The sequence below is a fragment of the Culex pipiens genome, chromosome 3 (assembly GCF_016801865.2).
Source record: "Culex pipiens pallens isolate TS chromosome 3, TS_CPP_V2, whole genome shotgun sequence".
Lineage (NCBI taxonomy): Eukaryota > Metazoa > Arthropoda > Insecta > Diptera > Culicidae > Culex > Culex pipiens.
The window spans coordinates 159265269-159278214 of record NC_068939.1 but is presented as its reverse complement, the minus strand read 5'-3'; the positions used below and the strand labels follow the sequence as shown (position 1 = coordinate 159278214).

Genomic DNA, 12946 nt, shown 5'->3' with positions numbered 1-12946 from the left:
CAATGAAAAATCTTAATGATTAAGTTGAACTTTTTAGCACTCAAATGAATACTAAAAATGCTTTTCAATACTGTTGGTTTTAAGCGATGGAAAGTAGGCCACAAAATTGCATTGATTTGATATCTGGATCACTATGGCTGTTTTTAAATGCTTTCCAGAATAAATACAAACATATGTCAGCAGTACATTCTTTCACCCAAAGTTAAAGACCGAGGGGATTGTCCTCACGAAAAGAACTGAGAGGAATAGGGACGTGGCGTTACATCGTGCTGCCACCTGGTTTTTTTAAGTGCAAGAGTGGAAAAGTGCTGAGTAGGTCTGTTGAGTCTGTGGTAGCGTACGGTTCGTCGGGTAGCGTACGGTTGTTTATAACGCGATTTTCTAGTGTAAAACTAATTTTGAGGTGTCGAATTTGTGCGCAAAAGCTGCGCTGGTATCACTTTTAGTGCTTCCATGTGAAATTTTCCTGATTTCCGTCTTTTTTTAAGTGTTTTGGGACGAATTTAGAAATTGTAAATGTTGTCTTCTTCATCTTCTTTTCCCAGCATGAAGTGCCGCGTCAGTCGCGCCGCGTTTCGTTTCAAGGTGTCCCTTACGTAAACGTCAGTTTTTCTTGGCCCAGGAAAAGTCAGAAATGTCAGCTGCTGCATGGGTTCAGACGGTGCAATCACGACAGATGTTTTTCGAGGACTTGTTTACAAACATAAAATGATTCCGCCGTAATTTGGGGAGGTTTTATCGGGGGGTGTTTTTTTTTTCATTCGTATCAAGTCCGGTGTTCGAGAATACGCGAAAATATTTACCTCCGGTTCGAAATTTAGGGAAAAATATTCAGGTTTAAGTGCGCGCGCTTGCACTATTTTCGTCTGAACAGAAAAGATCGAGCCCGGTGCGGTTGTGGTGTGTTCCTGCAGATTTTATGATGACCTGTAACATCCGACGGGAGTCATCAATTGCGGTTGACTTGGCATCTTCAAGCTACAACTCCTTGGACGTTTTGGTCAGATGCCAGTGTAATCGCTACCGGTTTGACGGATGATGCTGCTTTTCGGGTGAGAAATTTCCAATTGGAAACTTAAAGAGTTAAAGATTTACTACTGAACTATATACGCGCTGGATCTTTGTCCATTTGACAAGGGTTCGGAAGTTCTGAATAACGTTTGACTCCGATTGATGCAAACGTTCTTTAGGGCGGGGCTTGTCGGTTCAAGCTGAGGGACCTCGCGCACGGCTAGCCTGCGTAGAAATGGGTCACCGAAGCTCGGCAGAGCTAACACCATCCAAATGCCTATGCGAGTTATTTGCATGTATAGAATGTAAAAATTTAAAAAAACATGGAAACAACTCAATTTGTAAGAAGCGACCGCGTGGTTCCGTTTGGTTGGTTGCACACACACACACACACAAGAGTGGAAAAGTGCTGAGTCATCGTCTAAAAATAGACGGCGTCCTATCTCGCCCAGCAAAATAAAGTCGATAAAGTAGCCGGTTTCGATTGAGAAAAAGTGGAAAACGTGGTCTTAAAAATAGCGACGCCATCCCCCTATGTACTTTTTTGTGAGAGTTTAGAGGGGTAATTCTCCGCCAACTCACACAGCAGTTGCCCCGACCCCTCTTCGATTTGCGTGAAACTTTGTCCTAAGGGGTAACTTTTGTCCCTGATCACGAATCCGAGGTCCGTTTTTTGATATCTCGTGACGGAGGGGCGGTACGACCCCTTCCATTTTTGAACATGCGAAAAAAGAGGTGTTTTTCAATAATTTCCAGCCTGAAACGGTGATTAGATAGAAATTTGGTGTCAAAGGGACTTTTATGTAAAATTAGACGCCCAATTTGATGGCGTACTCAGAATTCCGAAAAAACGTATTTTTCATCGAAAAAAACACTAAAAAAGTTTTAAAAATTCTCCCATTTTCCGTTACTCGGCTGTAAAAAAATTTGGAACATGTCATTTTATGGGAAATTTAATGTACTTTTCGAATCTACATTGACCCAGAAGGGTCATTTTTTTCATTTAGAACAAAATTTTTCATTTTAAAATTTCGTGTTTTTTCTAACTTTGCAGGGTTATTTTTTAGAGTGTAACAATGTTCTACAAAGTTGTAGAGCAGACAACTACAAAAAATTTGATATATAGACATAAGGGGTTTGCTTATAAACATCACGAGTTTTCGCGATTTTACGAAAAAAAGTTTTGAAAAAGTTGGTAGTCATCGATCATGGCCGTTCATGGTTACCCGCGACAGACACGGAAGACGAAACAAAGAGAAACGCAAAAAGTAACCAAAATGTTTATGTTTAAGTCACTCACAAAATGAATTTTGAGTGATTTGAGTTCATTTCTGACGTCACGATTTTCTCCTCTTACACCCTTACCAAAAATCATGATTTTTTGAGTTCCAAATCCCACTTTTCATACGATTTTTCGAGTTCAGGTACTACAACCATAAAAATGGTTATATGGGTTGAACTGAAAAATTCGTATGAAAAGTGGGATTTGGAACTCAAAAAATCATGATTTTTGGTAAGGGTGTATAGACCTCTCGTGCTTATAACAACAACAAATCGTGTTCATTCGTTCATTGAAGCAGTTAATCCCATTGAGTGACTTATATGGACTCGGTAATTTCGGGGTTAATCCTCTCCGTCCATTCACAGTACCATTTTACTACCGAACCGTAATCTTTATCCGCTCGTATGCCGAAACCCAGTTCTGGGTGTTGAAGTCCAATTTTCAATATTTTTGCCACAAGAAATCAGGGGCAACTCAACTGAAAACAATGTAATATAAACTTCCTGCGTTGTAATATATTTTTGAATAAAATTTCGTTCGATTTTAATCTGTATTTTTTTGCAAAAAAAAAAACTTTTTCGTCAAAACTTATGTTTTTGAAAACTATGATGACAACTAATGTAAAACAACTGTCCTGGTTAAACAACACTTTTTGAGAAGTCTAGATTTCACAAATTATTGCGTGATTATTATTTTTTTTTTTTTTATTTGCATGATGCTTTGTCCATACATTTATGTCAAAAGAAGCAATTTGCATCATAAGTTTTTTTTTCGTTTTTCTATAGAAATATCAGCTTTACTGGCTGTTCATACAAAATGGGAACGTAAACAAATGAAAACTTGTATCTTCAGATGGGATTTTAGATCGATTTGGTGTCTTCGGCAAATTTGAAGATAAAATTAGGACTCGACAGAAAAAAAAAGTTACACACTAAAAATAATTACTAATTTCTTTATTTCACTTTTTTTTACTTGTTTTCGATTTTTTTATATGTTTTATGAGACATAGCCAAAGTGCAAAACCTGACTCCAGAGATATTTTTTTGAAAAAATGTGAATTTCTAAAAACATGGAAAAGATGATAAATAAAACCCTAAAAAATAAAAGCTGATTTAAATTTGCAATTGAAAGAAAAATTGCAAAACAAGCACAAAACTTAAAAAGTGACTGTAAAAACATAAAAAATTAGAAAGGCAAAATGTAATTATAAGAGGAGGTAGAGTAAGCCAAATACTACCATTATCAAAAACTAAACAAGATAAATGCAAATTAAAATACTAAAAATTAAACAAGAAAAACATAAAACAAGAGAAGTAAAGTTTTGTGTAGAAAAAAAATTGCTCAAATTCTCACGGAAAAATAAAAATTTTCGAAAAAAATTAGGCAGTAGGGGGTTTAGAAAACTAGACTTTTTCACGAACATTCTACACGTTGCCTCACAGGCGCATTAAATTTGTACAAAGAAGAGCATTCTATAAATCCCCGTTGAATAGAAACGAAATAAAAAGGTTGTGCATTGAAAAAAAGTGATTTTGAAGCTTGTTTTCTCAACTTGCTGTTAATGCGTATGGGACATTAATGCGAACATGGGCAGTGCAGCAATAACTCAAAGTGATGAAAATGCATGAGACATTTATGCGAATAGGGGCAGTAAAATTATTAAAAAAAAAAGATTTTTAATCGAAGATGGCGTTACGAATGGTGCACACGCGAAATGTCAAAATCACGCAGTGATGCCAACATTACAAAAAAAAAGTGTGCCATGCCATGACAGCCACACTTTTTTTTCTAATGTTGGTACCACTGCGTGATTTTGACTCACAGCTCTAAACAATGTTGTCTTTCATTCATAAAAAATATGTTGAAATGAATCCAAAAATTTACTTTACAAATGCTCCAAATAACGAATTGTTAAAAATGTATTCGAAGCTCACTACAGCAATGATGTTTCTACTAGAAATTTATTTCCGATTATTTCAAAACTCTGAACACGATACGAATGTCTGTCCAAAATCCAAGGGGAACTAAATAACCCCAATTTTGTGCTGCCACTTTATTTCCATCTCCCGTGTACGAGATTTAATTGTTCGAGTCATGTTAAACCTTTTCCCTCGAAATCGGTATCCATAAAGCTGTATTATATTAACGCTCTTCGCTCTCTTGTTGACTATACTTTTTTCCAAACCACTAACCACATGTCCAGAAAATTCCATAAAATCTATTGTTCCCTCGTCAATCTTCATTTCACTGTACAGTTTATTATTTTGTTGTCCGTTCCACGAAGTCACATCATTCCAGTGTAAAATTCCCACTTCCAGAGGATTGCAGCGATGGAATGTGAAGTTGTGTTATATTTTTTTTTGTTTGACTAGATATTCTATAGGAACACAAACGGAATCAAAAACATATTTGACACTTTCCTACAAAAAAGCCTTTTTCAATCTTCGATAGTGCATCAGATTACCAGGTTCGGGAATAAAATTGCAAAAAAAAAATCAAGCTGTCCAGCAGACAGAGTGTCTTTCCACTATACAAGTGTACAACGAGAAAGGACGTATCATGAATATTCAATGGAGGAAATCGATCCACGATATACTATACCGCTGCCAGCCATCAGGCAGCATCTGTCTTTCCAAGGGAAGCTAATAAATACCTAACATTCTTCTCCGGGGAACGTTTCAATTGTCAGGTTGGAGAGTTACTCGAAACAAATGCAGGCGTGGAAAAATCTCAGAAAATCATATCTCCGTGATCCCGTCGCGTCGTTGTGTTTCCATTTTTCACCGGGAAAAATCCCCCTGCATAAATCATACTCCGCGCTGCTCTGCAAATCTACCTTCCGGTGTCGTTGCTGTGGTGAAGGAAAACTGCCTTGCCTTGCCAGGAGTGGAACGCAGCACAACGATGAGCTCATGCAGGCACATTTTTGTACTAACGTTGTTCAACTAGAAACTTTATGATTAAAATTATGATTTTATAGCAAAATGGATCAAGATTAGCTTTAAGATTTTTTTCGTTGTAAGAAGTGTTGTGAGCATGACACACTGCAAAATTCGATTGAAATTATTTATTACAAAACAATCCTGTTTTAAACACCGCACACGCTAAGCACAGTAAAGCTCATCATCATCGGTATGCAACCCAAACAAGCTGGTGGCCCAGATTATGTTTATTGGTATTAAAAGCTAATCTGTTTTCATCCGTTTATATCCAGTCAGACACACACGAGTCCCACCAGATACCAGGAACAACAGCCTCTCTACAATCTCGTTATCCTGTTATGGCAGAATGCTTTTTGATGTATGCGCTGTCAAGCCAATGTTCTCCAGATAACAGGTCAAATGCAATCAAGAATTGTGAAACTTGAACAATGCTAAGCTCAGGCGAGAAATTTGTATTTAAAACAAGCACAACCAACTTGTAAAACAAGTCGTCGTTGTCGTGCTATCCTGTCGCACGTTTGTTTTGGGCCAAATTGAGTTAAGAGCGCAATTTTTTGTCAGTTTTTTTAATTTAATTTCAATCCTGAGATATTCAATAAAAACCGAAAAAAAAACCCGTGCATTGTTGTCACTCTTCATATGAAAGAAGTGTTATCTTGACACACCGTGAAAATTGCTGTAAGTGCGACAACCAGGAGTTTAAGGTATGTAGATTAGTAAGGTAAGGCGGGAAGCTGTCAAAATAGTTAGTTAGCACGAAACCCGGATTTTATATGTGTATAAAATTTTACCATTTTCCGGGCAAATTTCACCGGATTTTTTTCTGTAAGGTTGTTAACGGTGCACATCAACCAGAGCTTTTGCACCCAGATTTTTGTTACAGACATTTTAGTATCTTCAAAACTACGGGTACTATCGAAATATTTTTTTATTCATCCCCTAAAGTACTGTCCACTAAGTAATTTACAGCAAAGTTTCTTGAATTTTACAATCCCGTAGTTGCAGGAGTGGGTCCGTAAGTTTGACAATTTTGGTATAAGAAGACAACAACTTCCTTCGTTGCTGTACACCCTTAAGCATGACAAACTAAACCGAAATACGCTTTTAAAACAAAAATATTTTTTTCAAAAAAAATAAATTCAACTAAACGCGTTTTTCGGTTCTGTTTGGAATGTTTAACAACCCTACAGAAAAGAAATCCGGCGAAATTTGCCCGGAAAAAGGTCAAAATTTCACTTTTCTGAAAATCTCCATATAAAATCCAGGTTTCGTGCTAACTATTTTGACAGCTGGGAAATCTCGCCTTACCTTATCTAATCTACATACCTTGCCAGGGGGTAGCGAAGAAGCCGCCATCTTGGAAGTTCAGGAAACAAACACTGAGAATCAGTATTATACATATTACTATGGTAACACGAAGTGTATTATCCTGGTTGAACTCAAAAGTCCCGTGCAAATGTGTAAAAGCAAACTGAAAACTGTGAAATACCGATTCTCGGTGTACGGGCGCACTGTTTGATCGCCCAAAAGAAAAAAAAAAAAGCAAAAAAAAGGTAAACAGAAAAATCACTTTTTTCGGTAATATTGGGATGGAATCTCCATTAATATGAAAGAATTTGTCATCAACAACATAATTTACGTGTTTTTTTTCAGGAATTTTTCGTTTAAATTGCGAAAAAAATTAAAATCAAAAACCCAAACATTGATTTGTTATGGGCTACCATTTGACAGCTAGTGCTTTTGTTGTGAGACAATCTTGCTAATGTCGACTGCTGTCAGTTTGCTTTGGTCGGAATAGGGTTGCCATCCCCCCGGCGACAACTGGCCAAAGAGATTTTAGGACGAAACACGTTTGACACACGTACATGCCCGACTGCCGTAAACATTTTTAACTATAACTCGGGACTCCGACAACCAAATTCAATCCGAATTCGAGACAATGCACACCATGGTCAACCAAACAAAACTTGTTTGTTATTGTTTACATTGCGTGCTCAACTCTTATTTATTGAAGATCAAACATTAAAACGCGTTTTCTCAAAACGTTAAAAATCGACGTGCGACAAGATAGCACAACAACGTCAAACTGCTAGTTTGAGCCAGTCACAAAAAGATGCTCGAACTCTGTCTAAAAAGCAGCCAGGATTCGCAAACATTACTAGCGAGCTGGAAAAATCTGGGTCATCATCAGCGTTTTCCACCGCTCAAATTCCAGCGTAATATCGCCGCAAAAAAAAGCACTCTCAGCGTGGTGTAAAATTCTCGCGCATCAAAACATCTGCATCACAATTTTCCTTTCGCTTTTTTTCCACCTGGATGCACATTACGGCGCACACCACTCATTGTACGGCACCGTCCATCATTGCTCATCTTCGGGGGCAAAGGATGCAACCGCGCTGCAAGAGTACAGATTGATGGATGCTATTTTAATACAACCTGGCTGGGTTGGGTTTGATGGATTGAGTTAAATGGAAACTCGTTACGTTATCGAGTGTAATTATGGATTGCACCGGGCATCACAAGTCTGCATTAAGCGATTGCAATTTTTCCGATCCGTAGAGTTACTCAATTACTGACAAAGGAACTCTGTTTTCTGTGTTCTTTTTTCCAGGTTGTAACCACGAGCTCAACCAACGAAGTACCATCCCAGCCGTTGGAGGAAGAGTCGGCTTCGACGGCTCCAGCGGACGGCACTGAAGGTCGCAAGCGGCGACGGTTGGGCAGAAAGCGCAAACGAAGACCACTGCACGACGACTACTGGCAGGGCAATCCGCGGGACGAAGAATCCGAACTTCACTACCACGACCCACAGCAGCAGCAGCAGGAGTTTCAAGAACGTAAACGACCCTACCAGCGATGGGAAGGAAGCGGCGGTGGCTTCCGGCCACGTCCCGATCGATGGTCGAACCCGTACAGCGATGCCATAGACCCGAGCGATTCACCACCCCAGCGCCGGCCCTACGAGTCTACGGCCAACACCAGAGGCAGAGAGAATTTTCAACCTATTTTAGATGGCAATAGGCAGCGAAGACTTCCTCCGAAGCAACCGGCCGTAGAGGAGTCGACCGCATCGACCCCCGGCTCCGGTTACAAAGCCTACCGAAAGCCGTACTCGCTGGCCAAACGCACCGAAGAAGAGGGTGGCGGATCGTCCGGTGAAACAACGGGCAAAGGAACCGCGGCAGATTTGAAGGCTCTCCTCAAACAATCCGGCGGACTCAGTCTCAGTGAAATTCTACAGCAGCGTAACATCTCGCTTCAGGACTTGATCAAGGGCAAGCAGATGGCACTGGCTGCGCTAACGCAGAGTCCCTTGGACCTTACCGAGCCGGAAAACGAAGTGACCTCCGTCATCCCAACGTTGTCCAGCGTGCGATTCCGAGTTCACGATGACTCGACAAAGCGGCCCGACTTCCAGGAGGTCAAAAACATCAAGCGAATCCCCGTTTATTTCCCCTCAGCGGCACCCATGATCGGCACAGAGTACCCAACCACTGCTTCGACAACTACCACAACAACCACGGAGCTGCCACCTTCCGCCCAGGACGAGACCAACTCCGTGGAAGATATCATCACTCTGGAGAACCTCGGCAACCGCAACGACAACGTAGCCATCTTCCCAACGGTCGAGATCAAGCAGCTTGCGCTGAACCCCGTCCTTCCCACAGTCAAGGAAGAGCGACTCCGACCGATAAAGGGCGTTGCCTCTCGAATCCGACCAGATCTAAGCAATTCCAACATTCGAACCGAAGAAACGATCAAGCGACGGCCAGAACTTCCCTCGCGTGCGTACGCCACAGCCGAACCGTGGCACTCGTCTACACCTGCCACACCTACCACCACATCCCAAACGCGCGAAAAGTGGACACCCTCCCCGGGACTAAACGAAAAGCGGGAGCAATTCCTACAAAAACTAAACCAAAGCAAGATGCGAGGTCGCCCCTCAACCACCGCGTCAACCGAAGGTACCAACGCGGAAGACAACACCGAAAGCCTGGCCCTATCCGACACGGAACCACCAATCCAAGCTTCATCCGAACGCTCCCTAATGCGCGTCCCCACCCCACGCGTCAGAATAGCGATCAAACCAAAACAGAGACAAACACCGCAGCCACCCCCCTCACCACCATCCGCGACAACAACAACCGCGGACGTGGAAATCCACGAAGAGAACGTAACCAAGCTGCTGGAAACCGAACCCGAGCTGAACATCATCGAAAAGTTCACCTCGTTCGCCGATGTCAAGAGCGGTGAACCGCACTACGAAGTTCACGAGCCGGCCGTCAACGAAGAGGAAGACGATCTCATCGAGCGCATCAACCAGAACACGCAACGCTCGTTCACAGACAGCTTGGAGGAGTACATCCGCGACGTAACGGAAAGCAACCCGTCGCTGTTCAACGATCTGACGCCGATTGGGCTGTCCGAGGATCGGCGAGACATCCTGGAGCTGATGGAGGATCGTCGCATCGGAGCCCGCCTCGCGAAGGTGCTCTCGCAGCGAAACATGTCCCTGGAGGAGCTGCTCGAGCATAGAAAGCGAGGATCGAGCCAGCTGCACCTGTCGGAGATGATCACCAACAAGGGGAAACCGATGGAGGACAAGATGGACATTGTGACGGCGTTCGAGCACTTCCCGCGGTTCAACATTGGCAACCTGCGCAGTATCAAGCCCGATGACATCAAGCTGGACTCGCAGGGCTTCAGCTACTTCACCTCGATCATCAACATTCGGCCCACGGACGAAACGCATAAGGAGGGTCGATCGATGCAGGACAAACAGCACAAAGTCCTCGACTGGAAGTTGTCCCACGGCACGCACCAAAAACTCGATCATTTTTTAGGTAACGGCGGACCGAAGGGTGGGCTGATCACCCCTTCGCGGATGTCCGCCGATGCTGAATTCGACAGCGGCAACGACCAAAGCAGCAGCGACCTGCTCGATCTCGAGCTGACCGGCCATGGCTTCAACCATCGGCACACGGTCACCATCGAGAGCACCACGATGCCGCTCGGCGTCAAGTCGGCCATCCTGGCCAGCTCCTGCATCGTCGGCGTATCGCTCGCCATCTTCGCGGTGATCTTCATCGTGTGCCGGTGGCGGCAACGGCGGCGCAACAAGCTCAACTACACGGAAAACTTCAACATGGCCAAGGGGCGGCTGCCGATGCACCACCAGGAGGGGGCCATGAAGACGCCGCTGAACGACCAGCACCAGCAGATGGTGTACACGACGGGCCAGCACCAGCTTCAGCGCGAGCGCAAGGACAGCAAGGTCAACACGATGGATCCCAACTCGGCGGAGGTGCACGACTACCTGTGGGACACGATGCGGAAGCCGTTCCAGTGAAGACGGCTCCGCTGTCGTACTATGAAGCCATACACCGTATTGTAGAAACAGCGAGAGGGGCACAGCTATGGTAGGTAAGTTGATCATAAAGTCGTGTGGTCGAGCTATCTTGTTGCACGTGACGTTAGAACTAAATTGAGTTTTGGACGCCATTTTGAACTGCTTTCAACGTCTCACCTTTCCAACTTTACAGATCTTCAAAATTCGATTTCAACCCAGAGCCTATTCAACAAAAACTGTAAAAACTCTGGGTTATTTCAATAATTCTATCGGCGATAATTTTATCGCCGATAAGGGACGATAACTCATTTTTAAAATCTTTCTAAAATCGATTAATTCAACCATATCATGTTAAATTTTCAATGCTTTCACTAAGAATATGTAGGTTGAAAATGTATCAAGTTCAAAGTATGAATATGTACTCAAAATTGTTCACAAAATACCGTATTTTTTCGACAATACTCAAAATTTTATAAATTTGCAATATGGGTATCAAACGAAGCGAAATTTTGTATTCTTTTTCACTCTATTCAAGTATTTTTGTAAAATACTAAAATTTCAAACAAAATACCTTATTTTTCGAAAGTACTCAAATGTTTATAATTTGCAAAATGCGTATCAAACGAAGCGAAATTTCGCATGCTTTTTCACTTTATTAGAGATTTTTTTATGAAAAAAAAAATTCACAATTTACCGTATTTTTTTGAAAATACTCAAATTTTCAAAATATGCAATATGGGTTGATACCCTCCCGAAATTGTGCATGCTTTTTCACTTTATTAGATATTTTTTTGGAAAACACCAAAATTTTCACAAATTATCGTATTTTTTCGAAAATACTCAAATATTCAAAATATGCAATATGTGTATCAAACGATGCAAAATTTTGTAAGCTTTTTCACTTTATTAAAGTTTTTTTTTTGAAAATACTAAAATTTCACAAATTACCGTATTTTTTTGAAAAACACTCAATTTTTTTAAATATGCAATATGTGTAACAAACGAAGCGAAATTTTGTATGCTTTTTTCACTTTATTAGAGTTTTTTTTGGGCTAAATACTAAAATTTCACAAATTACCGTTTTATTTTTTTTGAAAATACTCAAATTTTCAAAATATGCAATATGGGTTGATACCCTCCCGAAATTTTGCATGCTTTTCCACTTTATGAGATATTTTTTGGGAAAACACTAAAATTTCACAAATTACCGTATTTTTTCGAAAATACTCAAATTTTCAAAATATGCAATATGGGCATCAAACGAAGCGAAATTTTGTATGCCTTTTTCACTTTATTAGAGTTTATTTGAAAAATATTAAAATTTTACAAATTACCGTATTTAAAAAAAAAAACTCAAGATTTCAAAATATGCAATATGTGTAGCAAACGAAGCAAAATTTTGTATGCTTTTTTCACTTTATTAGATATTTTTTTTAAATTAGGCCGTAGCAAATATTTTTTTAAGTTTATGTCGCCCCCCCCTTCAAAATTGGACTGAAAAATCAGGGGGCAAAAAAAAATTTCCAAAAAACTTCAAAATTTTCATGAAAATAGATGTCTAATCAACTGAAAACAATCTAAAATGCATTTTTCTGCATTGATTATCATATTCAGCATGTTCGGGCTTGTTTAAAAATGTTTAGAATTTTTATGAAATTGCAATGTACAGCACCGCAAAAATATTATTTTTCGCAAAAAATAAAATTTCCGTCAATACTTAGATATTTTGGAAACTAATGATGGCAAATAATTGGACAGGTGTATAATGCATTTTAAAACACTTTTTTCATTAAAATGTTGAAACTATGGCTCGTAATTTCAATTTTTATACTTTTTTATTTTTTTGCCCCTTCCCTCGACTTTGGTCAGAATCGAGGGACATCAACTTCAAAAAATATTTGCAACGGCCTTACTAAAATTTCACAAATTACCGTAATTTTTATTGAAACTACTCAAGATTTCAAAATATGCAAAATACTAAAAATTTTGAAATATGCAATATCGGTATCAAACGAAGCGGAATTTTGCATGCTTCATACTTACATTCAAATTGTGTATGCTTCATATCATACTCAATTATGCGTCGTTTAATGACCATATTGCAAACAAAAAAAAATGAGCATTTTCGAAAAAATGCGATATTTTTGAAAATCCTAGTATTTTACGAAAATACTTTAATAAAGTGAAAAAAAAAACATACAAAATTTCGCTTCGTTTGATGCTTATTTTGCAAATTATAAATTTTTTGAGTATTTTTGAAAAAATACGGTATTTTGTGAACAATTTTAAGTACATATTCAAACAAAATGAGTATTTTCGAGAAATACGGTATTTGTGAAAATTTAAGTATTTTACGAAAAA

The 12946-nt window shown here is 40.0% G+C and overlaps 2 protein-coding genes across 5 annotated transcripts in view; one reads left to right on the top strand and one right to left on the bottom strand.

The window, feature by feature from the left end:
* Positions 1-12946, bottom strand: part of LOC120413951 (actin-histidine N-methyltransferase) — a 155306-nt gene that overhangs the window by 131788 nt on the left and 10572 nt on the right. The gene's annotated exons all lie outside the window — the stretch shown is intronic.
* The window catches only part of LOC120415303 (uncharacterized), a 74966-nt gene that overhangs the window by 57506 nt on the left and 4514 nt on the right, over positions 1-12946 (top strand). For 2 of the 4 annotated variants that reach the window (XM_039576801.2, XM_039576789.2), the window contains exon 2: positions 7847-10655. In XM_039576801.2, the coding sequence (XP_039432735.1) occupies positions 7847-10585 (2739 nt within the window). In that variant the 3' untranslated portion in view covers positions 10586-10655. Of the gene's footprint in view, positions 1-7846; positions 10660-12946 lie in introns of all 4 variants that reach the window. The other 2 variants (XM_039576794.2, XM_039576779.1) reach the window with 1 other exon arrangement.